This window comes from Bombina bombina, chromosome 5 (genome assembly GCF_027579735.1).
Source record: "Bombina bombina isolate aBomBom1 chromosome 5, aBomBom1.pri, whole genome shotgun sequence".
In the NCBI taxonomy this organism is placed as follows: domain Eukaryota; kingdom Metazoa; phylum Chordata; class Amphibia; order Anura; family Bombinatoridae; genus Bombina; species Bombina bombina.
Genome location: NC_069503.1, coordinates 135,652,262 through 135,676,697, shown reverse-complemented (window position 1 = coordinate 135,676,697; position 24,436 = coordinate 135,652,262). Strand labels below are relative to the sequence as shown.

The following is a 24,436-nucleotide window of genomic DNA, read 5'->3' as shown; positions in this document are numbered from 1 at the left end:
ATGCACCTTAGGCGCTCTGAGCAAGTGCTGTGTTTAAAATGCTGGTGCACGGTCCATACTTAAAAAAAACGTTTGAAACCGTGATAGTTTTTATTAGAAGCATTTTAGCTAATGCATGTATATTACAAAAATGCTTCTGTTCAATACCGAAATGCACCCATGTGGTTTCCAATTTTGGCTGGAATATCTCTTTAAGGCTGTCAGAGCCGAAACGCGTAAGACGTGCCTGGCATGCCTGTACTAATTTTATAGTATCCATGTGAGCCATGTTTTAATATGCAGTTTCTTAATAAATAATATTTTTTAGCAGCTCCATGTTTTGTACTTGGTATGTACCCAGTCTTGCCTATATTTTGAGGGCACCTGCCAAAAAGTTATCTCCAGTGTTTGAATATCAGAATCTTCTCTGAGGCTCTGGCAGTTTTTATTTTCAACCATACAGTGTAACAGGAAGTCATAGATCTTAATAGATTTACATTTATAATTATGCGAATACTGTACAGACTCTTCTGGAAATATACAAACCTGTTTTGTATAAAAGTCTAATTCCATAGTGGCATTAATTGTCAAGTAAATGTTTGCAAAACTATCCTATTTATAAAAGAAGCCGTATATTTGAAAGGGTCATTTTTTTCATTACACATTCCTTAATATAATCAGTTTCTGAAAGTGCCATTGCAGAATAAGTGTAGAGAAAACTGTATTCTACTAGCAGTTACAAGGTTAAAGGGACATTGTACACTAGATTTTTCTTTGTATAAATGTTTTGTAGATGATAAATTTATATAGTTAATCTGGGAGTGTTTTTGTAACAATGTGTTACAATGTGAGTTTTGCTTATTTTTTTAAGAGCATTGTGCTGATTTTCGGACTTCTAACCAAGCCCCACAGTGTCAGATGTATACACACGTTTACAGACTCCGGCAGGATCCTGTTTATGTTATTTGTCTTTTCATATGCAGCGAAGGGGGAATTGTTTGCTCGTTTTGTTTTTCCAGCCCCTTTCAGTGGGTTTCCCAGACTAACCTCATCAACAGAGCTAAACTGGGAGCTTCTAAGTAAGTTTTTAAAAAGTTTTATGCTGGATTTTTACATCAGTATCTGTTCATATTATTCTTTATAATATTGTCTGTTACATGCACTTATGTGATAATTGGAGTATACTGCCCCTTTAAGCAAAACTGCTCGACTTTCCACTTGTAGGACTGTGACGTTCTAGATCATTTCATCGGTAAGATGTAGGTTTTGTCCTGTTAGTCCGCAATCAGATTTTTTTTTTTAAATTCTACCACACAGCCAAGTCACCACATGATTCTCTTCCCGCACAGCTTCGGGATATCAATCCCATGGATCAGACGGATAGAAGCATGAATAGGAGGCAGAGAGTTTTCCTCTTTTCTTCCTGGGTCAGGGACTTTTTGCTTTTTTGGTGCTGTCCAGAACTATAAATGCAAAAAGGAAGTCAAGTTTTGCTAGCGATAACATTAGTCAAGATTTGTGTTCAAAGCTGATTTACATAATAACATTGTAGATGAGGTTGAAAGAAGTCAGACGTCCATCAAGTTCAACCTATACAGATCCTACAAGATTTACAATAAAGAAGCTGACAATTGGACTTACATTAAAGGGACATGAACCCCAATTTGTTTTCTTCCATGATTCAGAGTTTGCAATTTAAAATAACTTTCCAATTTATTTGTATTATCTAATTTGGTTTGTTCTTTTTGTATCCTTTGTTGAAAATAATACCTATGTATGCTCAGAAGCTACTGATTGGTGGCTGCACATATACCTCTTTACCTCTTGTCATTGTCTAGCTCACAGTAGGATTGCTGCTTCTTCAACAAAGGATATCAAGAGAATGAAGCAAATTAGATCATAGAAGTAAATTGGAAAGTTTTTTTAAATTGTATGATATATCGGAATCATGAAAGAAGCATTTGTGTTTCATGTCTCTTTAATAAAAATAGAAAGGTGACTCATTTAACACAAGGAATAATATCCATGAGTTCTGTTTCTAGCCAAAAATCTATCTAAGACATTTTTTAAATCTATCTAAGGTATTGACATTTACTAGCTCCTTAGGCAATGAGTTCCACAATTTTATTACTCTTATAGTGAAACAAAAAGTTCTTTCCTCTAGCCTTAAATTGTAACCTCTTGTCACAAACAATTAAAGGCATTGTTAGATGTGTTGACTTGTTTTTAGATTTGTAATACTAGTATTCATGACCAATGGGATACATTATTCACCACGCTCATCTACCTGCCCTCCATATTACCTCTGTTAATATTTGTGTTTAATAGGTGTGGCTGTATTAAATCCTTTTTTTATAGTTTTATTTAATGCCCCTTTAAAAAAAATTTTTTTAAGGGGACATTAAAGTAAAAATTATACTTTCATGATTCATATAAAGCATATAATTTAAGAAATATATTTTTGTCAAATTCTTCATTCTGTTCGTATGCTTTGTTGAAGGAACAGCAATGCACTAATGGGAGCTAGCTGAACACAATGGGTGAGACAATGACAAGAGGTATATATGTGCAGCCACCCAGTAGTGCATTACTGCTCTGAAACCTACCTAAGTATGCTTTTAAACAAAGGATACTGAGAGAATAAAGCAAACAGATGTAAACAGGAAAGTTGATTAAAATAGCATGCTCTGTCTGAATTAATGGAATTTTGAGGGAATCGGCTATATAAAGAAAGGAGGGTTTCAAGCATGTGAACTAATGAATCAGATGCGAGCAGGTTTTGTAGAACAGACAAATTAAACACATGGCTACATGCAGTCTCTAATGGATGAGGGGACTTCCTGTGAATCTAAAGTTAAAATGTGCAGTAACATCCTGTGAAGAACACAAATGCAAAGAAAGCCATGTGCAAAGTTATAGAGCTATTCAGACATAAATAACCATATGCTGTATTCAGAAATGATAAATGATTAACATAGAAATACACAGCTTCCGACATGGCTCTCACATTAATACCTAAATATATCATACTAGTTCTAAAGCCTGGTCCCACCCCTTGCTCTCTCTCTCCCCCTCTCTTTTGTGCTCTCTCCCCCTCTCTTTTGTGCTCTCTTTCTCCCCCTCTCTTATGCTCTCTCTCCCCCCCTCTCTTTTGCGCTCTCTCTATCCCCCCTCTCTTTTGCTCTGTCCCTCTCTCCTTTTTTTGCTCTCTCTCTCCCCCTCTCTCCCCCTCTCTTTTGCTCTGTCTCTCTCCCCTCTCTTTTGCTCTCTCTCTCCATCCCTCTTTTGCTCTCTCTCTCCCCCTTCTCTTTTGCGCTCTCTCTCGCGCCACCTCTCTTTTGCTCTCTCTCTCCCCCCTCTCTTTTGCGCTCTCTCCCCCTCTCTTTTGCGCTCTCTTTCTCCCCCTCTCTTATGCTCTCTCTCCCCCCCTCTCTTTTGCGCTCTCTCTATCCCCCCTCTCTTTTGCTCTGTCCCTCTCTCCTTTTTTTGCTCTCTCCATCCCTCTCTTTTGCTCTCTCTCTCCCCCTCTCTCCCCCTCTCTTTTGCTCTGTCTCTCTCCCCTCTCTTTTGCTCTCTCTCTCCATCCCTCTTTTGCTCTCTCTCTCCCCCCCCCTCTCTTTTGCTCTCTCTCCCCCTCTCTATTGCTCTCTCTCCCCCCCTCTCTTTTGCTCTCTCTCTCCATCCCTCTCTTTTGCTCTCTCTCTCCTCCCATCTCTTTTGCTCTCTCCCCCTCTCTTTTGCTCTCTCTCCCCCTCTCTATTGCTCTCTCTCCCCCTCTCTTTTTTGCTCTCTCTTCCCTCTATTCTGCCCTTTCCCCTCTATTCTGCTCTTTCCCCTCTCTTTTGCTCTTTACCCTCTATTTTGCTCTCTCTCCCCCCCTCTTCTGCACTTCCCCCTCTTTAGCTCTTTCCTATCTCTTTTTGTCTCTCCCCCTCTCTTTCTATTTCTCTCCCCTCTCTTTTGCGCTCTCTCCCCCTCTCTTTTGTGCTCTCTCTCGCTCCACCTCTCTTTTGCTCTCTCTCTCCCCCTCTCTTTTGCGCTCTATCTCCCCCCTCTCTTTTGCGTTCTCTCTCTCTTTTGCGCTCTCTCTCTCCCCCCTCTTTTGCGCACTCTCTCTCCCCCTCTCTTTTGCGCTCTCTCTCTCTCCCCCTCTCTTTTGCGCTCTCTCTTTCTCCCCTCTCTTTTGCGCTCTCTCTCTCCCCCTCTCTTTTGTGCTCTCTCTCCCCCCCTCTCTTTTGCACTGTCTCTCTCTCTTTTTTGCTCTCTCTCTCCATCCCTCTCTTTTGCTCTTTCTCTCCTTCCCTCTCTTTTGCTCTCTCCCCCCTCTCTTTTGCTCTGTCTCTCTCCCCTCTCTTTTGCTCTCTCTCTCCATCCCTCTCTTTTGCTCTCTCTCCTCCTCTCTTTTGCTCTCTCTCTTCCCCCTCTCTTTTGCTCCCTCTCTCCCCCTCTCTTTTTCTTTCTTTTCCCCCTCTCTTTTGCTCTCTCTCCCCTCTCTTTTGCGCTCTCTCTCCCCTTCTCTTTTATGCTCTCTCTCTCCCCCTCTCTTTTGCGCTCTCTCTCCCCCCATCTTTTGCGCGCTCTCTCTCCCCTCTCTTTTGCGCTCTCTTTCTCCCCCTCTCTCATGCGCGCTCTCTCTCTCCCCCTCTCTTTTGCGCTCTCTTTCTCCCCCTCTCTTATGCTCTCTCTCCCCCCCTCTCTTTTGCGCTCTCTCTATCCCCCCTCTCTTTTGCTCTGTCCCTCTCACCTTTTTTTGCTCTCTCCATCCCTCTCTTTTGCTCTCTCTCTCCCCCTCTCTCCCCCTCTCTTTTGCTCTGTCTCTCTCCCCTCTCTTTTGCTCTCTCTCTCCATCCCTCTTTTGCTCTCTCTCCCCCTCTCTATTGCTCTCTCTCCCCCCCTCTCTTTTGCTCTCTCTCTCCATCCCTCTCTTTTGCTCTCTCTCTCCTCCCATCTCTTTTGCTCTCTCCCCCTCTCTTTTGCTCTCTCTCCCCCTCTCTATTGCTCTCTCTCCCCCTCTCTTTTTTGCTCTCTCTTCCCTCTATTCTGCCCTTTCCCCTCTATTCTGCTCTTTCCCCTCTCTTTTGCTCTTTACCCTCTATTTTGCTCTCTCTCCCCCCCTCTTCTGCACTTCCCCCTCTTTAGCTCTTTCCTATCTCTTTTTGTCTCTCCCCCTCTCTTTCTATTTCTCTCCCCTCTCTTTTGCGCTCTCTCCCCCTCTCTTTTGTGCTCTCTCTCGCTCCACCTCTCTTTTGCTCCCTCTCTCCCCCTCTCTTTTGCACTCTATCTCCCCCCTCTCTTTTGCGTTCTCTCTCCCCCCTCTTTTGCGCACTCTCTCTCCCCCTCTCTTTTGCGCTCTCTCTCTCCCCCTCTCTTTTGCGCTCTCTCTTTCTCCCCTCTCTTTTGCGCTCTCTCTCTCCCCCTCTCTTTTGTGCTCTCTCTCCCCCCCCCCTCTTTTGCGCTCTCTCCCCCTCTCTTTTGCACTGTCTCTCTCTCTTTTTTGCTCTCTCTCTCCATCCCTCTCTTTTGCTCTTTCTCTCCTTCCCTCTCTTTTGCTCTCTCCCCCCTCTCTTTTGCTCTGTCTCTCTCCCCTCTCTTTTGCTCTCTCTCTCCATCCCTCTCTTTTGCAATCTCTCCTCCTCTCTTTTGCTCTCTCTCTTCCCCCTCTCTTTTGCTCCCTCTCTCCCCCTCTCTTTTTCTTTCTTTTCCCCCTCTCTTTTGCTCTCTCTCCCCTCTCTTTTGCGCTCTCTCTCCCCTTCTCTTTTATGCTCTCTCTCTCCCCCTCTCTTTTGCGCTCTCTCTCCCCCCATCTTTTGCGCGCTCTCTCTCCCCTCTCTTTTGCGCTCTCTTTCTCCCCCTCTCTCATGCGCGCTCTCTCTCTCCCCCTCTCTTTTGCGCTCTCTTTCTCCCCCTCTCTTATGCTCTCTCTCCCCCCCTCTCTTTTGCGCACTCTCTCTCCCCCTCTCTTTTGCGCTCTCTCTCTCCCCCTCTCTTTTGCGCTCTCTCTTTCTCCCCTCTCTTTTGCGCTCTCTCTCTCCCCCTCTCTTTTGTGCTCTCTCTCCCCCCCCCTCTTTTGCGCACTCTCTCTCCCCCTCTCTTTTGCGCTCTCTCTCTCCCCCTCTCTTTTGCGCTCTCTCTTTCTCCCCTCTCTTTTGCGCTCTCTCTCTCCCCCTCTCTTTTGTGCTCTCTCTCCCCCCCCCTCTTTTGCGCTCTCTCCCCCTCTCTTTTGCACTGTCTCTCTCTCTTTTTTGCTCTCTCTCTCCCCCTTCTCTTTTGCGCTCTCTCTCGCGCGCACTCTCTCTCCCCCTCTCTTTTGCGCTCTCTCTCTCTCCCCCTCTCTTTTGCGCTCTCTCTTTCTCCCCTCTCTTTTGCGCTCTCTCTCTCCCCCTCTCTTTTGTGCTCTCTCTCCCCCTCTCTTTTGCACTGTCTCTCTCTCTTTTTTGCTCTCTCTCTCCATCCCTCTCTTTTGCTCTTTCTCTCCTTCCCTCTCTTTTGCTCTCTCCCCCCTCTCTTTTGCTCTGTCTCTCTCCCCTCTCTTTTGCTCTCTCTCTCCATCCCTCTCTTTTGCTCTCTCTCCTCCTCTCTTTTGCTCTCTCTCTTCCCCCTCTCTTTTGCTCCCTCTCTCCCCCTCTCTTTTTCTTTCTTTTCCCCCTCTCTTTTGCTCTCTCTCCCCTCTCTTTTGCGCTCTCTCTCCCCTTCTCTTTTATGCTCTCTCTCTCCCCCTCTCTTTTGCGCTCTCTCTCCCCCCATCTTTTGCGCGCTCTCTCTCCCCTCTCTTTTGCGCTCTCTTTCTCCCCCTCTCTCATGCGCGCTCTCTCTCTCCCCCTCTCTTTTGCGCTCTCTTTCTCCCCCTCTCTTATGCTCTCTCTCCCCCCCTCTCTTTTGCGCTCTCTCTATCCCCCCTCTCTTTTGCTCTGTCCCTCTCACCTTTTTTTGCTCTCTCCATCCCTCTCTTTTGCTCTCTCTCTCCCCCTCTCTCCCCCTCTCTTTTGCTCTGTCTCTCTCCCCTCTCTTTTGCTCTCTCTCTCCATCCCTCTTTTGCTCTCTCTCTCCCCCCCCCTCTCTTTTGCTCTCTCTCCCCCTCTCTATTGCTCTCTCTCCCCCCCCTCTCTTTTGCTCTCTCTCTCCATCCCTCTCTTTTGCTCTCTCTCTCCTCCCATCTCTTTTGCTCTCTCCCCCTCTCTTTTGCTCTCTCTCCCCCTCTCTATTGCTCTCTCTCCCCCTCTCTTTTTTGCTCTCTCTTCCCTCTATTCTGCCCTTTCCCCTCTATTCTGCTCTTTCCCCTCTCTTTTGCTCTTTACCCTCTATTTTGCTCTCTCTCCCCCCCTCTTCTGCACTTCCCCCTCTTTAGCTCTTTCCTATCTCTTTTTGTCTCTCCCCCTCTCTTTCTATTTCTCTCCCCTCTCTTTTGCGCTCTCTCCCCCTCTCTTTTGTGCTCTCTCTCGCTCCACCTCTCTTTTGCTCCCTCTCTCCCCCTCTCTTTTGCGCTCTATCTCCCCCCTCTCTTTTGCGTTCTCTCTCTCTTTTGCGCTCTCTCTCTCCCCCCTCTTTTGCGCACTCTCTCTCCCCCTCTCTTTTGCGCTCTCTCTCTCCCCCTCTCTTTTGCGCTCTCTCTTTCTCCCCTCTCTTTTGCGCTCTCTCTCTCCCCCTCTCTTTTGTGCTCTCTCTCCCCCCCCCTCTTTTGCGCTCTCTCCCCCTCTCTTTTGCACTGTCTCTCTCTCTTTTTTGCTCTCTCTCTCCATCCCTCTCTTTTGCTCTTTCTCTCCTTCCCTCTCTTTTGCTCTCTCCCCCCTCTCTTTTGCTCTGTCTCTCTCCCCTCTCTTTTGCTCTCTCTCTCCATCCCTCTCTTTTGCACTCTCTCCTCCTCTCTTTTGCTCTCTCTCTTCCCCCTCTCTTTTGCTCCCTCTCTCCCCCTCTCTTTTTCTTTCTTTTCCCCCTCTCTTTTGCTCTCTCTCCCCTCTCTTTTGCGCTCTCTCTCCCCTTCTCTTTTATGCTCTCTCTCTCCCCCTCTCTTTTGCGCTCTCTCTCCCCCCCATCTTTTGCGCGCTCTCTCTCCCCTCTCTTTTGCGCTCTCTTTCTCCCCCTCTCTCATGCGCGCTCTCTCTCTCCCCCTCTCTTTTGCGCTCTCTTTCTCCCCCTCTCTTATGCTCTCTCTCCCCCCCTCTCTTTTGCGCTCTCTCTATCTCCCCTCTCTTTTGCTCTGTCCCTCTCTCCTTTTTTTGCTCTCTCAGCCCTCTCTTTTGCTCTCTCTCTCCCCCTCTCTCCCCCTCTCTTTTGCTCTCTCTCTCCATCCCTCTTTTGCTCTCTCTGTCCCCCCTCTCTTTTGCTCTCTCTCCCCCTCTCTATTGCTCTCTCTCCCCCCCTCTCTTTTGCTCTCTCTCTCCATCCCTCTCTTTTGCTCTCTCTCTCCTCCCATCTCTTTTGCTCTCTCCCCCTCTCTTTTGCTCTCTCTCCCCCTCTCTATTGCTCTCTCTCCCCCTCTCTTTTTTGCTCTCTCTTCCCTCTATTCTGCCCTTTCCCCTCTATTCTGCTCTTTCCCCTCTCTTTTGCTCTTTACCCTCTATTTTGCTCTCTCTCCCCCCCCTCTTCTGCACTTCCCCCTCTTTAGCTCTTTCCTATCTCTTTTTGTCTCTCCCCCTCTCTTTCTATTTCTCTCCCCTCTCTTTTGCGCTCTCTCTCGCTCCACCTCTCTTTTGCTCTCTCTCTCCCCCCTCTCTTTTGCTCCCTCTCTCCCCCTCTCTTTTGCGCTCTATCTCCCCCCTCTCTTTTGCGTTCTCTCTCTCTTTTGCGCTCTCTCTCTCCCCCCTCTTTTGCGCACTCTCTCTCCCCCTCTCTTTTGCGCTCTCTCTCTCCCCCTCTCTTTTGCGCTCTCTCTTTCTCCCCTCTCTTTTGCGCTCTCTCTCTCCCCCTCTCTTTTGTGCTCTCCCCCCATCTCTTTTGCGCTCTCTCCCCCTCTTTTTTGCTCTCTCTCTCCATCCCTCTCTTTTGCTCTTTCTCTCCTTCCCTCTCTTTTGCTCTCTCCCCCCCTCTCTTTTGCTCTGTCTCTCTCCCCTCTCTTTTGCTCTCTCTCCATCCCTCTCTTTTGCTCTCTCTCCTCCTCTCTTTTGCTGTCTCTCTTCCCCCTCTCTTTTGCTCCCTCTCTCCCCCTCTCTTTTTCTTTCTTTTCCCCCTCTCTTTTGCTCTCTCTCCCCTCTATTTTGCGCTCTCTCTCCCCTTCTCTTTTATGCTCTCTCTCTCCCCCTCTCTTTTGCGCTCTCTCTCCCCCCATCTTTTGCGCGCTCTCTCTCCCCTCTCTTTTGCGCTCTCTTTCTCCCCCTCTCTCATGCGCGCTCTCTCTCTCCCCCTCTCTTTTGCGCTCTCTTTCTCCCCCTCTCTTTTGCGCTCTCTCTCTCTCCCCCTCTCTTTTGCGCTCTCTCTCTCTCCCCCTCTCTTTTGCGCTCTCTCTCTCTCCCCCTCTCTTTTGCGCTCTCTCTCTCTCCCCCTCTCTTTTGCGCTCTCTCTCTCTCCCCCTCTCTTTTGCGCTCTCTCTCTCTCCCCCCTCTCTTTTGTACTATCTCTCCCCCCTCTCTTTTGCACTCTCTCTCTCCCTCCTCTCTTTTGCTCTGTCTCTCTCTCTCCTTTTTTTGCTCTCTCTCTCTCCATCCCTCTCTTTTACTCTCTCTCCATCCCTCTCTTTTGCGCTCTCTCCCCCCCTCTCTTTTGCGCTCTCTCTCTCCCCCCTCTCTTTTGCTCTGTCTCTCTCTCCTTTTTTTGCTCTCTCCATCCCTCTCTTTTTCTCTCTCTCTCCATCCCTCTCTTTTGCTCTCTCTCTCCCCCTCTCTTTTGCTCTGTCTCTCTCCCCTCTCTTTTGCTCTCTCTCTCTCCATCCCTCTTTTGCTCTCTCTCTCCCCCTCTCTATTGCTCTCTCCCCCCCTCTCTTTTGCTCTCTCTCCTCTCTATTGCTCTCTCTCCCCCCTCTCTTTTGCTCTCTCCTCCCCTCTCTTTTGCTCTCTCCCCCTCTCTATTGCTCTCTCTCCACCCTCTCTTTTGCTCTCTCTCCCTCTCTTTTTCTCTCCCTCCCCCTCTCTATTGCTCTCTCTCCCCCTCTCTTTTTTGCTCTCTCTTCCCTCTATTCTGCTCTTCCCCCTCTATTCTGCTCTTTCCCCTCTCTTTTGCTCTTTACCCTCTATTTTGCTCTCTCTCCCCCCCTCTTCTGCACTTCCCCCTCTTTAGCTCTTTCTTATCTCTTTTTGTCTCTCCCCCTCTCTTTCTATTTCTCTCCCCTCTCTGTTGCGCCGACCGCACCCAACCACGCCCTGCCACGCCCGGCCACACACCCACCTCGCACGACCACACCCCGGACGTGCCCATCACGCCTGGCCATGTCCACGCTCCCTCCCGGCCATGCCCACTTTCGACGCAAACACCAACATGGATTGTCAGGTAAGGCCAGGTGTGTTTGTCCTTGTGCTGTCTCTACTGCGCATGACAGCTTCGGACAAACACACTTGGCCTTTAATATAATAGGATGACCGTCATGCAATATGTCACTTGTCTGAGAAACCACATGTAGTTGTCATGTGGTTGTCTCGTGCTCAGGAAGAATACAAGGACAGCTCACAAGAGGATCTTAGCTACTATTCTGACCACACAATATTTAGCAGCATGTAAGTAATGAGAGAGGAGAACAAACTACTGGCGCTCACTTCACCTGCACACAGATGATTGTCCTTACTCATCACCACTTAATAAAATATTTCCGACACACACCTAGGGTTGCCACCGTGACCTCAGCCATGTTTTCCTGGAAACTTATGAGTTACACATGCAGGGTGTACATGTATTGTACTGTTTATCAGCACTATTCATGTGATGTTCAGAGGCACAATACATGTTCTGCCCTGCTTACCCTGCAGCATGTGTAACTCATAAGTGTCCAGGTAAATATAGCCTAGGTGGTAACCCTACCCACACCGGGGTCATTAACAACTAAATACATTTTATAAGCATAGCATTGAGGTTATTCCCCACTTCCCTCTAGTCATGGGTGCCACCATGTTGAAACCTATCTTTCACTGCATTCAAGTACTGTCCTGTTTGGACATCTGCAGCAACTCTCCTTCAGACAACTGTAGTTATTATTATTATTATTATTATTGGTTATTTCTAGAGCGCCAACAGATTCCGCAGCGCTAGTTTCAATATGGAAGGATCCATAATAATTTATTTTGTGTTTAACATCCCTTTAAATGCTGATGTTGGCCCATCTTGCTCTAATTCTGTTTATGCAGTCACAACAGGCTGTCATTTATTACACACCTTCTCACCATCTTTGTTTTGAGTACCCAGCTGTAGGATCCCTGTTCTGTCTGCAGCTTTATTGCATGGTCTTGCCTTGGCTTGAGTTGAGGGATGTTTTTGATGCACTTTTGGATGAGTGCACTGGCTGGAGCTCAAATGACTCACAAGGTCCGATTTAAACACTTTCCATCTGTTCTGTTGCAAGAAGATCCTGCAGAGCTCATTGTCACTAAAATAATCAGAATTAGACATTAGAAGAACAGGACATAACAGTTGTTACCTCAGATGAGTTAGTGCACTTAAAGTGATGGTAAATTCATATTCATACCAACTGCTCAACATTTTTTAAAAGCTCTTATACTAACTAGCATATCGATATGCTTTTTTAATATTAAAAACATCAGTTTACTGAATAACTTCAATTTTATTACGGTAACGTTACAGTTTATATTCAGTCTCTCTTGGAAATTTTCTAAGCTACTGCTTTGATTGACTTACGTCTTACGCTACTTGTGCATTTGAAATAGAGAATCCTAGAGCTGAGGGTTCTCTATTTCAAATGCGCAAGTAGCGTAAGAGTTGCGCATGCGCATTACAATTAGAGAGTTCAGAGCACAGGGAGCGTGCAGGTACTTTTTAGCATGGGGCACATGGTGAGCCGATGATTGGCTAAAATGTATGTCAATCAAAGCAGTAGCTTAGAAAATGTTCGAGAGAGGCTGAATATAAAACTGTAACGTTACCATAATAATATTGAAGTTATTCAGTAAACTGATGTTTTTAACATCAAAAAAAGCATATCGATATGCTAGTTAGGATAAGAGCTTTTAAAATATGTTGAGCAGTTGGTATGAATTTACCACCACTTTAAACTAAACAGGAAATAGATCATGCTCCTGTTTCCTATAGGGGAAAAGTACTTCATACAGCAAAGGGGGGTAGTGTTATCCCTGGTTAGACCACTTTACGATTAATACCACTACTGATTAGTAAATCTAGAAGGAGATAGACAGGAAGTGATTCAAGGAAAGGCAAAAAAAAAACAGGTGCCCTATGTTGAAAACCAAAACATAACTGAAGAACATGTGGCCTTAAAGGGACAGTAAGCACATTGAGATTTTTATTTAAAATGCTTGGTTAGGTGAAATAAAACTTTGCAATATAATTTCATTTTTTATTTTGCCCCTTTTCATTTAGCTCTTAAAATTATGGATTTTCTCACTTTTGGATCTGTAAAAGCACGCAATAGACTTTTCAAGGCTGGCCATGCTACATATATGTCCCTTAAATCCACCTGATTTTGTTTCTCGTGTACATATGTAAATGTTGGGTAAAATCCCATAAGACTGTGCGAATTAGATAGGGATTTGGCGATATCTGAGTGTATTTCCATAAATTACCCCTAGATAAATTCTTGGATGGTTTCAATGAAGCTAACATTGCTCTGGAAGAATTGAAGTGTGAACGTTTGTTTTCTTGTGCAATAGAGAAGGATCCAGCTTTTACCTGCTTGCCACACACACTTTAATAGTATAGAGAGGACCATAGGTTGCCTGATGCTGGACCATTATAGACTACCCCCTGTAAAAGGAACCTGATTTCAGTTTTAATTGAATCACTTACTTTATTAGAGGGGAGGATACAGCTCCCCTCATCCTCAGCAATTGACCCTGTTCCTGGCTTCTTGTAAAGTATCTGAATTCCATCTACTGTATAAAGTGGCCCAATGTCAACTCTCCATTCGATTAAACTAAATGTTCCTGGTCCCAGTAGCAATTTTGTTTCAGGACACCCACAACCACATATAAATAAAAGGGGAACATCAAAGAGCCCAGGAACTTTACATGCTTAGTGTTGTGTCCCTTTAACTACCCAGGAAACATATCAGGCATGTGACATCTCTCTGCGCCTCCACCAATCAACTAAATGTTTTCAATATGCAAGTAGATAAATGAAAGAACCTCAGTCACATGACTACATATACCTGGGGTATGGAATAATTTGTTCTTTGAGTTTCTCCAGAGTGGTGACATCGGCCAGTTCAGAGAATTTGTCCAGTCTGATGCGGATGACCTCTGCCCCCTGACTGATAATGACCATTGACCTGGGATCCCGATGATTTAATGTAGGGAGGAGCTGTGAGTTAAGGACATAAACAGTTAATACAATACACGGATATCACTGACCTCAGGGACCTCCCTGCTCAGGACATGCACTTGCAGAAGATTTATTCTAGGGCACAAATCCTTTTTATATTTTATACATCACTTTTTATCAGATACCTCTTTGCACTTTAAAATGTCAAGTTATACAATTGTTACTGTCTGGATCTTTTGTATAGTTTACTGTAAACATAGCAGAATGCTTCTTTACGTCACCTTGATTCAACCCAAACTGTGTAATCTGTAAACTTAACATAACACTTTGATCTTTTTTAATCTTTGATAGATATTGTGAATTAAACCATTACTTCATTCTATTGTCATCCTTTACTGAAAAACATACCTAGGCTTGAGAGCACTACTGGGAGCTAGCTCCTTATAGGTGGCTACACACATATGCCTCTTGTCATTGGTTCACTCCTATGTGCTCAGGTAGCTCCCAGTAGTGCATTGACTTTATATGTTTAACCTCTTCACAGGCATTAAGCACATAGTTACATGGAAGCAACAGTGCAATAATATAATGCTTAAAGGGACATAATACTCATATGCTAATTCACTTGAAAGTGATTCAGCATAACTGTAAAAAGCTGACAGGAAAATATCAACTGAGAATATCTATGTAGAAAAGGAAGATATTTTACCTCACAATTCAACTCACCAGAGTAAGTGCTGTGTAAAAAGTTATCTTTAAGTTACTGCCCAGCTGTAAGTAAAAAAAGAGGAAGAAATGAACAGCAGCCAATCAGCATCAGCAGTTCTGAAGTTGTGAACTGTGATCTCATGAGATTTCATAGTAAACTGAATAGAGAAATAACATGAGTGTGCAGGTCCTGGGACAGGCATACTGATTTGCTGCTAAAGTCCTTTACAATGCGGTGTGAATACTTAGGACATTTTGAAGTAAAATATCTTTTTACATAAAGATGTTCAGGAGATATTTTCTAGTTAGTTTTTTACAGCTATGCTGCATCAGTTTCGTGTGCTTCAACATTTGGGTATCATGTCCCTTTAAACACATGTAAATTTAATATTATGAACCTAGAGCTTTCTGGAAACAGAAGATTATTCAGGTCTACCAGTATTTTGTATCACCCTGTGTTTGAAGACTTTTGTCTTGTCTATTGATAGCTAAAGATGAACTCTTATATCTATTTTCATTACATGCACCATTCTTGTGCATGCTCGAACAAGATGGTGCTAACCATGCCAACAATGGAGATGGCCCTTTGTGATAATGAATCCGGCCAATTTAAAACCAGTACTAGATATATCATCATTATCAATTAAATGTACAAAAGAAAACATATCTACAAGATATCGACAGTGGCAATGAGCAAAGAGAGAGGAGATTGTCAGGGGAGGCGAGAAGACTAGACCAGCACAATGGGGATGAACGGCCTGGTCAGTTGTTCTGAGTGTCTGGGCGGCTGAAAGTAGATGGATTTCTTTCATGTATTGATTCCTTAAAGGGACAGTCTAGTCAAAATTAAACTTTCACAATTCAGATAGGGATGCAATTTTAAACAACTTTCCAAATTACTTTTATTATCAAATTTGCTTTGTTCTCATTGTATTCTTTTTTGAAAGCTAAACCTAAGTAGGCTCAAATTGATTTCTAAACCGTTGAAAACCGCCTTTTATCTCAGTGCATTTTGACAGTTTTTCACAGTTAGACAGTGCTAGTTCATGTGTGTAATATAGATAACATTGTGCTCACTCCCGTGGAGTTATTTAGGAGTCAGCATTGATTGGTTAAAATTAATGTCTGTCAAAAGCACTAAGATAAGGGGGCAGTTTGCAGATACCAGGTAATCACAGAGTTAAAAAAACATATATTAATATAACTGTGTTGGTTATGCAAAACTGGGGAATATGTAATAAAGGCAGTATCTATCTTTTTAAAAAAACATAATTTATGCTTACCAGATAAATTCCTTTACTTCTGGATAGTTCCACTGCTTCATTCCTTACTGTTGGGAAATATAACACCTGGCCACCAGGAGGCGGCAAAGACACCCCAGCCAAAGGCTTAAATATCCCTCCCACTTCCTCATTACCCCAGTCATTCTGCCGAGGGAAAAAGGAAAAGTAGAAGAAATATCAGGGTATAAATGGTGCCAGAAAAATAAGATAAATAATAGGGGGCCACCCTTAGACAAGAAAAAACGGACGGGGGCCGTGGACTCTCCCTATCCGGAAGGAAAGGAATTTATCTGGTAAGCATAAATGATGTTTTCCTTCCTAAGATAGGGAGAGCCCACAGCTTCATTCCTTACTTAACTATACCCAAGCTCCAGAGGACACTGAATGAATAACGGGAGGGAACAAAAAGGAAGAAACAGACCATATTCTGAGGGCACCACAGCCTGCAAAACTTTTCTCCCGAAAGCTGCTTCAGCCGAAGTAAAAACATCAAACTAGTAAAAATTAGAAAAAGTATGTAAGGAGGACCAGGTAGCCGCCTTACAAATTTGATCCATAGAGGCCTCGTTCTTAAAGGCCCAAGAGGAAGCCACTGCTCTAGTGGAATGAGTCGTTATCCTCTCAGGAGGATGATGCCCCGCTGTCTCGTAAGCTAAGCGGATAACACTCCTTAACCAAAAAGATAGGGCAGTCAAGGTAGCCTTCTGCCCCTTACGCTTCCCCGAATAGACAACAAACAAAGAGGAAGATTGTCTAAACTCCTTAGTAGCCTGAAGAAAGAACTTTAAGGCGCAAACCACATCCAAATGGTGAAGTAAACGTTCCTTCTATGAAGAAAGATTAGGACACAAGGAAGGAACCACAATCTCTTGTTGCGATCTGACACAACCTTAGGAAGAAAACCTAATTTAGTACGTAAAACTGCCTTATCTGCGGGGGCGGAGCTTGCTGGCGACCAAGATGGACGCAGGGGTATAGAGCTCAGGAGTCAGGTCGGCGTAATTAGCATGTAAAACCCATCGGAATGGGATGTTAATACACTTAAGGAGGATTTAGGCTCTGAGCGTCAGTGGGGAACATCATACGGAAATCTGATCACTCCTACCACATTGTGCCCGAGGACAGCCACCATTTTGGCCTGAGGCCTACTTTAGCCGGTCATAGAGCTGGATCTAATGCAGTGAGGTGGATTGGAGGATCTTTCTTATGAGGACAGGTGGCTCCTGTAACGGCCTTGTCGCTCACTTCAGCTTACCCTGCTCAGCAATAAGAGCACACAATGTAGGGCCACGGCACTTCCACGTGGCGGATCACAAAGACAGGCACGGGAACTTGTGAGTACTTGCAGAGCACCAGATAAGCAGCGCACACATGGCAGAACTGCGGATTATACACATTAAAGTACAGCTTCTTAACGCAGAGAGAGACCAACATTACTATCACTCACTCAGGGATTTGGAGCAGAAATAAACATGGCCAGAAATAACAATAAACGAGTGAGTGCCTGAGCCATGAGAGTACACATGTGACCTACACATATATACAGTAGTAGGGCCCAACGACATAAAACCAACCCTATATTGCTATACATACCCTGCTACAGGAATATATTCCCAGAACAGTGGTCTTATAGACGCTGATTCAGCACCCCTTTTGTACTGCGTCAGCTCAATGGCGGCAAAAAGAGGTCCACGATCAGATAAACTGAATAAAACACAACCTGTATCTAAGCCAAAGGTACACGCTTTTTTCAAGTCCATGGACGCTACTATTGCTGAACCCTCAGATAAATCTGAAAAGATAAGATCTGACTCATCAGATTCAGAAATGAATCCTGAGAGGGAAGCTCCAATAACTAAAGCGGACCTACAGGCTCTACCTTCCAAAGAGGACTTTAATTCTTTCATCACGCAAGTTGGCGAAATTATCAAAAACAGTATGTCAAAAAAAAAAAGAAGAAAATTAATGAGATTGGAAACCGCATCGTTCAGTTGGAGGAAGATATGGAGCAAACAGATAAAGCATTGGACCTTCAATGTAGACAAACTTCTCATAACTACTCTCTGATTCAGCAACTACAAGATCAGGTCGAAGACCTGGATAACAGGGGGAGATGCGAGAATCTGCGGATTAGAGGCATCACAGAAAATATAAAATCGGCAGAGCTGCTACATTACTTACAAAAATTATTCAATACCTTGCTGGATCATGAGGAAGATATGGAATTTCCTCTAGATCGATATCACTGGGCCTTGAGACCCCCTCCAAAGGGTTCAGACCCCCCCCCCCCAAGAGATGTTGTAATCAAATTTACCAGCTTCAGAGATAAGGAAAACATTCTAACTGCTGCCAGAAAGAAGTAAAATAGAAACTCTTTGGACTCATACCCACCGGCCTCAACTGAACGTCAGACTTCAGTCACCTGAAATTCTTATGAGCCAACGTGGAACCATCTATTGACTGTCAGGTATTGGGCCCTAGGGCCTGGAGGCCATTGAGGGCCTTCAGTTTAGAGAGCTCACTGCTGTGAATGACTTCTTGCCCTATATCTAAAAGATCACCATATAGAAATTAAGGCCTAGATTTGGAGTTCGGCGGTAGCCGTCAAAACCAGCGTTAGAGGCTCCTAACGCTGGTTTTGGGCGCCCGCTGGTATTTGGAGTCATTGATTAAAGGGTCTAACGCTCACTTTTCAGCCGCGACTTTTCCATACCGCAGATCCCCCTACGCCATTTGCGTATCCTATCTTTTCAATGGGATCTTTCTAACGCCGGTATTTAGAGTCGTTTCTGAAGTGAGCGTTAGAGCTCTAACGACAAAATTCCAGCCGCCTGAAAATAGCAGGAGTTAAGAGCTTTCTGGCTAACGCCGGTTCATAAAGCTCTTAACTACTGTACCCTAAAGTACACTAACACCCATAAACTACCTATGTACCCCTTAACCGAGCTCCCCCCACATCGCCGCCACTCGATTAAAATTTTTAACCCCTAATCTGCCGACCGCCACCTACGTTATACTTATGTACCCCTAATCTGCTGCCCCTAACCCCGCCGACCCCTGTATTACAGTTATTAACCCCTAACCTGCCCCCCACAACGTCGCCGCCAGCTACTTAAAATAATTAACCCCTAATCTTCCGACCGCAAAGCGCCGCCACCTATGTTATCCCTATGTACCCCTAATCTGCTACCCCTAACACCGCCGACCCCTATATTATATTTATTAACCCCTAATCTGCCCCCCTCAACGTCGCCGACACCTGCCTACACTTATTAACCCCTAATCTGCCGAGCGGACCTGAGCGCTACTATAATAAAGTTATTAACCCCTAACCCGCCTCACTAACCCTATAATAAATAGTATTAACCCCCTAATCTGCCCTCCCTAACATCGCCGACACCTAACTTCAATTATTAACCCCTAATCTGACGACCGGAGCTCACCGCTATTCTAATAAATGGATTAACCCCTAAAGCTAAGTCTAACCCTAACACTAACACCCCCCTAACTTAAATATAATTTACATCTAACGAAATTAATTAACTCTTATTAAATAAATTATTCCTATTTAAAGCTAAATACTTACCTGTAAAATAAATCCTAATATAGCTACAATATAAATTATAATTATATTATAGCTATTTTAGGATTAATATTTATTTTACAGGCAACTTGGTATTTATTTTAACTAGGTACAATAGCTATTAAATAGTTAAGAACTATTTAATAGTTACCTAGTTAAAATAATAACAAATTTACCTGTAAAATAAATCCTAACCTAAGATATAATTAAACCTAACACTACCCTATCAATAAAATAATTAAATAAACTACCTACAATTACCTACAATTAACCTAACACTACACTATCAATAAATTAATTAAACACAATTCCTACAAATAAATACAATTAAATAAACTAGCTAAAGTACAAAAAATAAAAAAGAACTAAGTTACAAAAAATAAAAAAATATTTACAAACATAAGAAAAATATTACAACAATTTTAAAATAATTACACCTACTCTAAGCCCCCTAATAAAATAACAAAGCCCCCCAAAATAAAAAATTCCCTACCCTATTCTAAATTAAAAAAGTTACAAGCTCTTTTACCTTACCAGCCCTGAACAGGGCCCTTTGCGGGGCATGCCCCAAGAATTTCAGCTCTTTTGCCTGTAAAAGAATAAATACAATACCCCCCCCCCAACATTACAACCCACCACCCACATACCCCTAATCTAACCCAAACCCCCCTTAAATAAACCTAACACTAAGCCCCTGAAGATCTTCCTACCTTGTCTTCACCATCCAGGTATCACCGATCCGTCCTGGCTCCAACATCTTCATCCAACCCAAGCGGGGGTTGGCGATCCATCATCCGGTGCTGAAGAGGTCCAGAAGAGGCTCCAAAGTCTTCCTCCTATCCGGCAAGAAGAGGACATCCGGACCGGCAAACATCTTCTCCAAGCGGCATCTTCGATCTTCTTCCATCCGGTGCGGAGCGGGTCCATCTTGAAGCAGGCGACGCGGATCCATCCTCTTCTTCCGATGTCTCCCGACTAATGACGGTTCCTTTAAGGGACGTCATCCAAGATGGCGTCCCTCGAATTCCGATTGGCTGATAGGATTCTATCAGCCAATCGGAATTAAGGTAGGAATTTTCTGATTGGCTGATGGAATCAGCCAATCAGAATCAAGTTCAATCCGATTGGCTGATCCAATCAGCCAATCAGATTGAGCTCGCATTCTATTGGCTGATCGGAACAGCCAATAGAATGCGAGCTCAATCTGATTGGCTGATTGGATCAGCCAATCGGATTGAACTTGATTCTGATTGGCTGATTCCATCAGCCAATCAGAAAATTCCTACCTTAATTTCCGATTGGCTGATAGAATCCTATCAGCCAATCGGAATTCGAGGGACGCCATCTTGGATGACGTCCCTTAAAGGAACCGTCATTAGTCGGGAGACATCGGAAGAAGAGGATGGATCCGCGTCGCCTGCTTCAAGATGGACCCGCTCCGCACCGGATGGAAGAAGATCGAAGATGCCGCTTGGAGAAGATGTTTGCCGGTCCGGATGTCCTCTTCTTGCCGGATAGGAGGAAGACTTTGGAGCCTCTTCTGGACCTCTTCAGCACCGGATGATGGATCGCCAACCCCCGCTTGGGTTGGATGAAGATGTTGGAGCCAGGACGGATCGGTGATACCTGGATGGTGAAGACAAGGTAGGAAGATCTTCAGGGGCTTAGTGTTAGGTTTATTTAAGGGGGGTTTGGGTTAGATTAGGGGTATGTGGGTGGTGGGTTGTAATGTTGGGGGGGGTATTGTATTTATTCTTTTACAGGCAAAAGAGCTGAAATTCTTGGGGCATGCCCCGCAAAGGGCCCTGTTCAGGGCTGGTAAGGTAAAAGAGCTTGTAACTTTTTTAATTTAGAATAGGGTAGGGAATTTTTTATTTTGGGGGGCTTTGTTATTTTATTAGGGGGCTTAGAGTAGGTGTAATTAGTTTAAAATTGTTGTAATATTTTTCTTATGTTTGTAAATATTTTTTTATTTTTTGTAACTTAGTTCTTTTTTATTTTTTGTACTTTAGCTAGTTTATTTAATTGTATTTATTTGTAGGAATTGTGTTTAATTAATTTATTGATAGTGTAGTGTTAGGTTAATTGTAGGTAATTGTAGGTAGTTTATTTAATTATTTTATTGATAGGGTAGTGTTAGGTTTAATTATATCTTAGGTTAGGATTTATTTTACAGGTAAATTTGTTATTATTTTAACTAGGTAACTATTAAATAGTTCTTAACTATTTAATAGCTATTGTACCTAGTTATAATAAATACCAAGTTGCCTGTAAAATAAATATTAATCCTAAAATAGCTATAATATAATTATAATTTATATTGTAGCTATATTAGGATTTATTTTACAGGTAAGTATTTAGCTTTAAATAGGAATCATTTATTTAATAAGAGTTAATTTATTTCGTTAGATGTAAATTATATTTAAGTTAGGGGGGTGTTAGTGTTAGGGTTAGACTTAGCTTTAGGGGTTAATCAATTTATTAGAATAGCGGTGAGCTCCGGTCGTCAGATTAGGGGTTAATAATTGAAGTTAGGTGTCGGCGATGTTAGGGAGGGCAGATTAGGGGGTTAATACTATTTATGATAGGGTTAGTGAGGCGGATTAGGGGTTAATAACTTTATTATAGTAGCGCTCAGGTCCGCTCGGCAGATTAGGGGTTAATAATTGAAGTTAGGTTTCGGCGATGTTAGGGAGGGCAGATTAGGGGTTAATACTATTTATGATAGGGTTAGTGAGGCGGATTAGGGGTTAATAACTTTATTATAGTAGCGCTCAGGTCCGCTCGGCAGATTAGGGGTTAATAAGTGTAGGCAGGTGTCGGCGACGTTGAGGGGGGCAGATTAGGGGTTAATAAATATAATATAGGGGTCGGCGATGTTAGGGCAGCAGATTAGGGGTACATAGGGATAACGTAGGTTGCGGCGGTTTACGGAGCGGCAGATTAGGGGTTAAAAAAAATATGCAGGGGTCAGCGATAGCGGGGGCGGCAGATTAGGGGTTAATAAGTGTAAGGCTAGGGGTGTTTAGACTCGGGGTACATGTTAGGGTGTTAGGTGCAGACGTAGGAAGTGTTTCCCCATAGCAAACAATGGGGCTGCGTTAGGAGCTGAACGCTGCTTTTTTGCAGGTGTTAGGTTTTTTTTCAGCTCAAACAGCCCCATTGTTTCCTATGGGAGAATTGTGCACGAGCACGTTTTTGAGGCTGGCCGCGTCCGTAAGCAACTCTGGTATCGAGAGTTGCATTTGCGGTAAAAATGCTCTACGCTCCTTTTTTGGAGCCTAACGCAGCATTTGTTTGAACTCTCGATACCAGAGTTAAATTTATGGTGCGGCCAGAAAAAAGCCCGCGGAGCGTTAACAGCCCTTTTACCGCCAAACTCCAAATCTAGGCCTAAGGGACCTGCAAGATTTAACTCAGCCGATCACTGTGCATATGGGGTACACCCCTGATTTTCAAATGCCTAGTTTAAAGAATAAGCTTACCCCATATAGCTACCCCCTGTTCTCCCTTTCCCCCCTCCCTCTAATAGACTCTGAACGACCTCCCCTCTCTCTCATACTTGGCGGGTTAAACATCCTGGACAGAAATTTTTTACCTTTTATTCTAACCCCCATAAAAGTTACTCCCGGATAGACTATAATTTTATAGACCAACTAAGTTACTGTTTACTTAAAGATGCAGATATAGCACCAATTAGCTGTTCGGACCACTCTATGGTTAGCATAGATTTGACTTGGTCAGATGCACCACTGGCCCCTTTCCAATGGCGATTGGATGACTATCTCCTCAAAAGCCCTATACTGAACACGAAATTAACAGAACACATTAAGGAATATTTTGCTTTCAATAACTTACCTGAGACCGCTCCTCTTACTCTGTGGGAAGCGCTTAAAACAGTAATACACGGTGAACTCGTAAAACATAAAGAACATCTCACTAAACAATACAGGACAATTTATTCGGACATTTCAAAGACTATTCGGGATCTAGAAACACAACATAAGATAAACCCCTCGGTAGCCAACACAGTCCTACTTCTACGGAAAGCAAGAAATGAGCTTAATCACCTATTATATAAAGAGGCCCAAAAGAAGGCATTACGCCTTAAAAAGATCTATTTTGCGGACTCTAATAAAATAGGCTCATCTTTAGCCAAAACATTAAAGCAACGGAAGCTTAGGAATTACATATATAAACTTAAAGACTCTGAAAGCCATGAGGTAGTAGGTAGTCATCAGATAGCAGACCAATTCAGAACATTCTATAGCAAGTTGTATAACCTCCCGCCCCCTCTATACTCGCAATCCCATACAGCCACTGAACAATATGTAGCAAATGCCCAACTTGCCATATTGCCTAAAGAAATCTCTGATCAACAGAGGAATCTATCTCGGTCCAAGAAACCTTGACAGCTATTAAATCGCTTCCCCTAAACAAAAGGCCGGGTCCCGATGGATTTACTAATCTCTATTACAAACAGTATGCTCCACTCCTTGCCCCTCACCTGACCTCTTTGTTTCAAATTATAGACGATAAACAACCCTGGTCCCAACAAAGTTTGGAAGCGCATATCACCGTCCTACTGAAGGCAGGCAAGGACTCAACTAAAGCTGAAAATTATAGCCCAATATCGCTTCTTAACACAGACATAAAACTGTACGCTAAAATTCTGTCCTCCCGTCTTAATAAAATTCTCCCCCAGCTTACACATCCTGATCAGTCGGGATTCATACCCAAGAGAGAGGCACGGGATAATACGATTAGGGTCTTACACCTAGTGGAATATGACGGTCGGTCGAAACAGTCTGCAATCTTAGTCTCTACAGACGCTGAGAAGGCGTTCGACAGGCTGAACTGGAAATTTTTAAAAATATGTTTGTCTGCCTTCGGGATAGGAACAAAAATGATACATAGAATCCTAAGCCTATATACTCGTCTATCTGCAAAGGTTAAAGTAAACGGTACTATGTCGGACAACTTTGTAATTCGGAATGGCACACGACAGGGTGGTCCACTGTCGCCGCTTCTTTTTGCAATTTCCATTAAGGTTTTGGCCTCCAACATAAGACAGAATCCAGATATTGAGGGGGTGAGGCTAGGACCCGATGAGTATAAAACCACTCTTTACACGGATGATGTCCTGGCTCTTCCCACCTCCCCGGTGTCGTCTCTCCCATCAGAGTTTCAGCTGTTTGGCGATCACTCAGATTTTCTAATAAATGCCCAGAAATCTGAGATTCGAAATATCTCCATGCCCCGAAAGGAGTTTGAATCTTTGCGCTTACTTTGCCCATACAATTTGACTCATGAAAAAATTAAATACTTAGGTGTCTTTCTAACTCCAGCTAGCAGTAAATTGTATAAATATAACTATCTCCCCCTACTTCATAAGATCCGTAAGTATTTTAACACATGGCGGGATAAACCCATCTCTTGGTGGGGCCGAAAACAAAGAAGATGACCACCCTCCAACAAATTGTGTACATACTTCAAGCGGTCCCTATACACT

The 24,436-nt window shown here is 43.8% G+C and overlaps 1 protein-coding gene across 1 annotated transcript in view; it reads right to left on the bottom strand.

Moving 5' to 3' along the window:
- Positions 1 to 664: 664 nt before the first annotated feature.
- The window catches only part of CNBD2 (cyclic nucleotide binding domain containing 2), a 162,920-nt gene continuing 139,148 nt past the window's right edge, over positions 665 to 24,436 (bottom strand). The window contains exons 13-16 of the mRNA XM_053715651.1: positions 16,556 to 16,574; positions 13,238 to 13,389; positions 11,272 to 11,482; positions 665 to 1,442 (exon numbers count right to left, since the gene is read on the bottom strand). Of these exons, the coding sequence (XP_053571626.1) occupies positions 1,302 to 1,442; positions 11,272 to 11,482; positions 13,238 to 13,389; positions 16,556 to 16,574 (523 nt within the window). The 3' untranslated portion in view covers positions 665 to 1,301. The remainder of the gene's footprint in view (positions 1,443 to 11,271; positions 11,483 to 13,237; positions 13,390 to 16,555; positions 16,575 to 24,436) is intronic.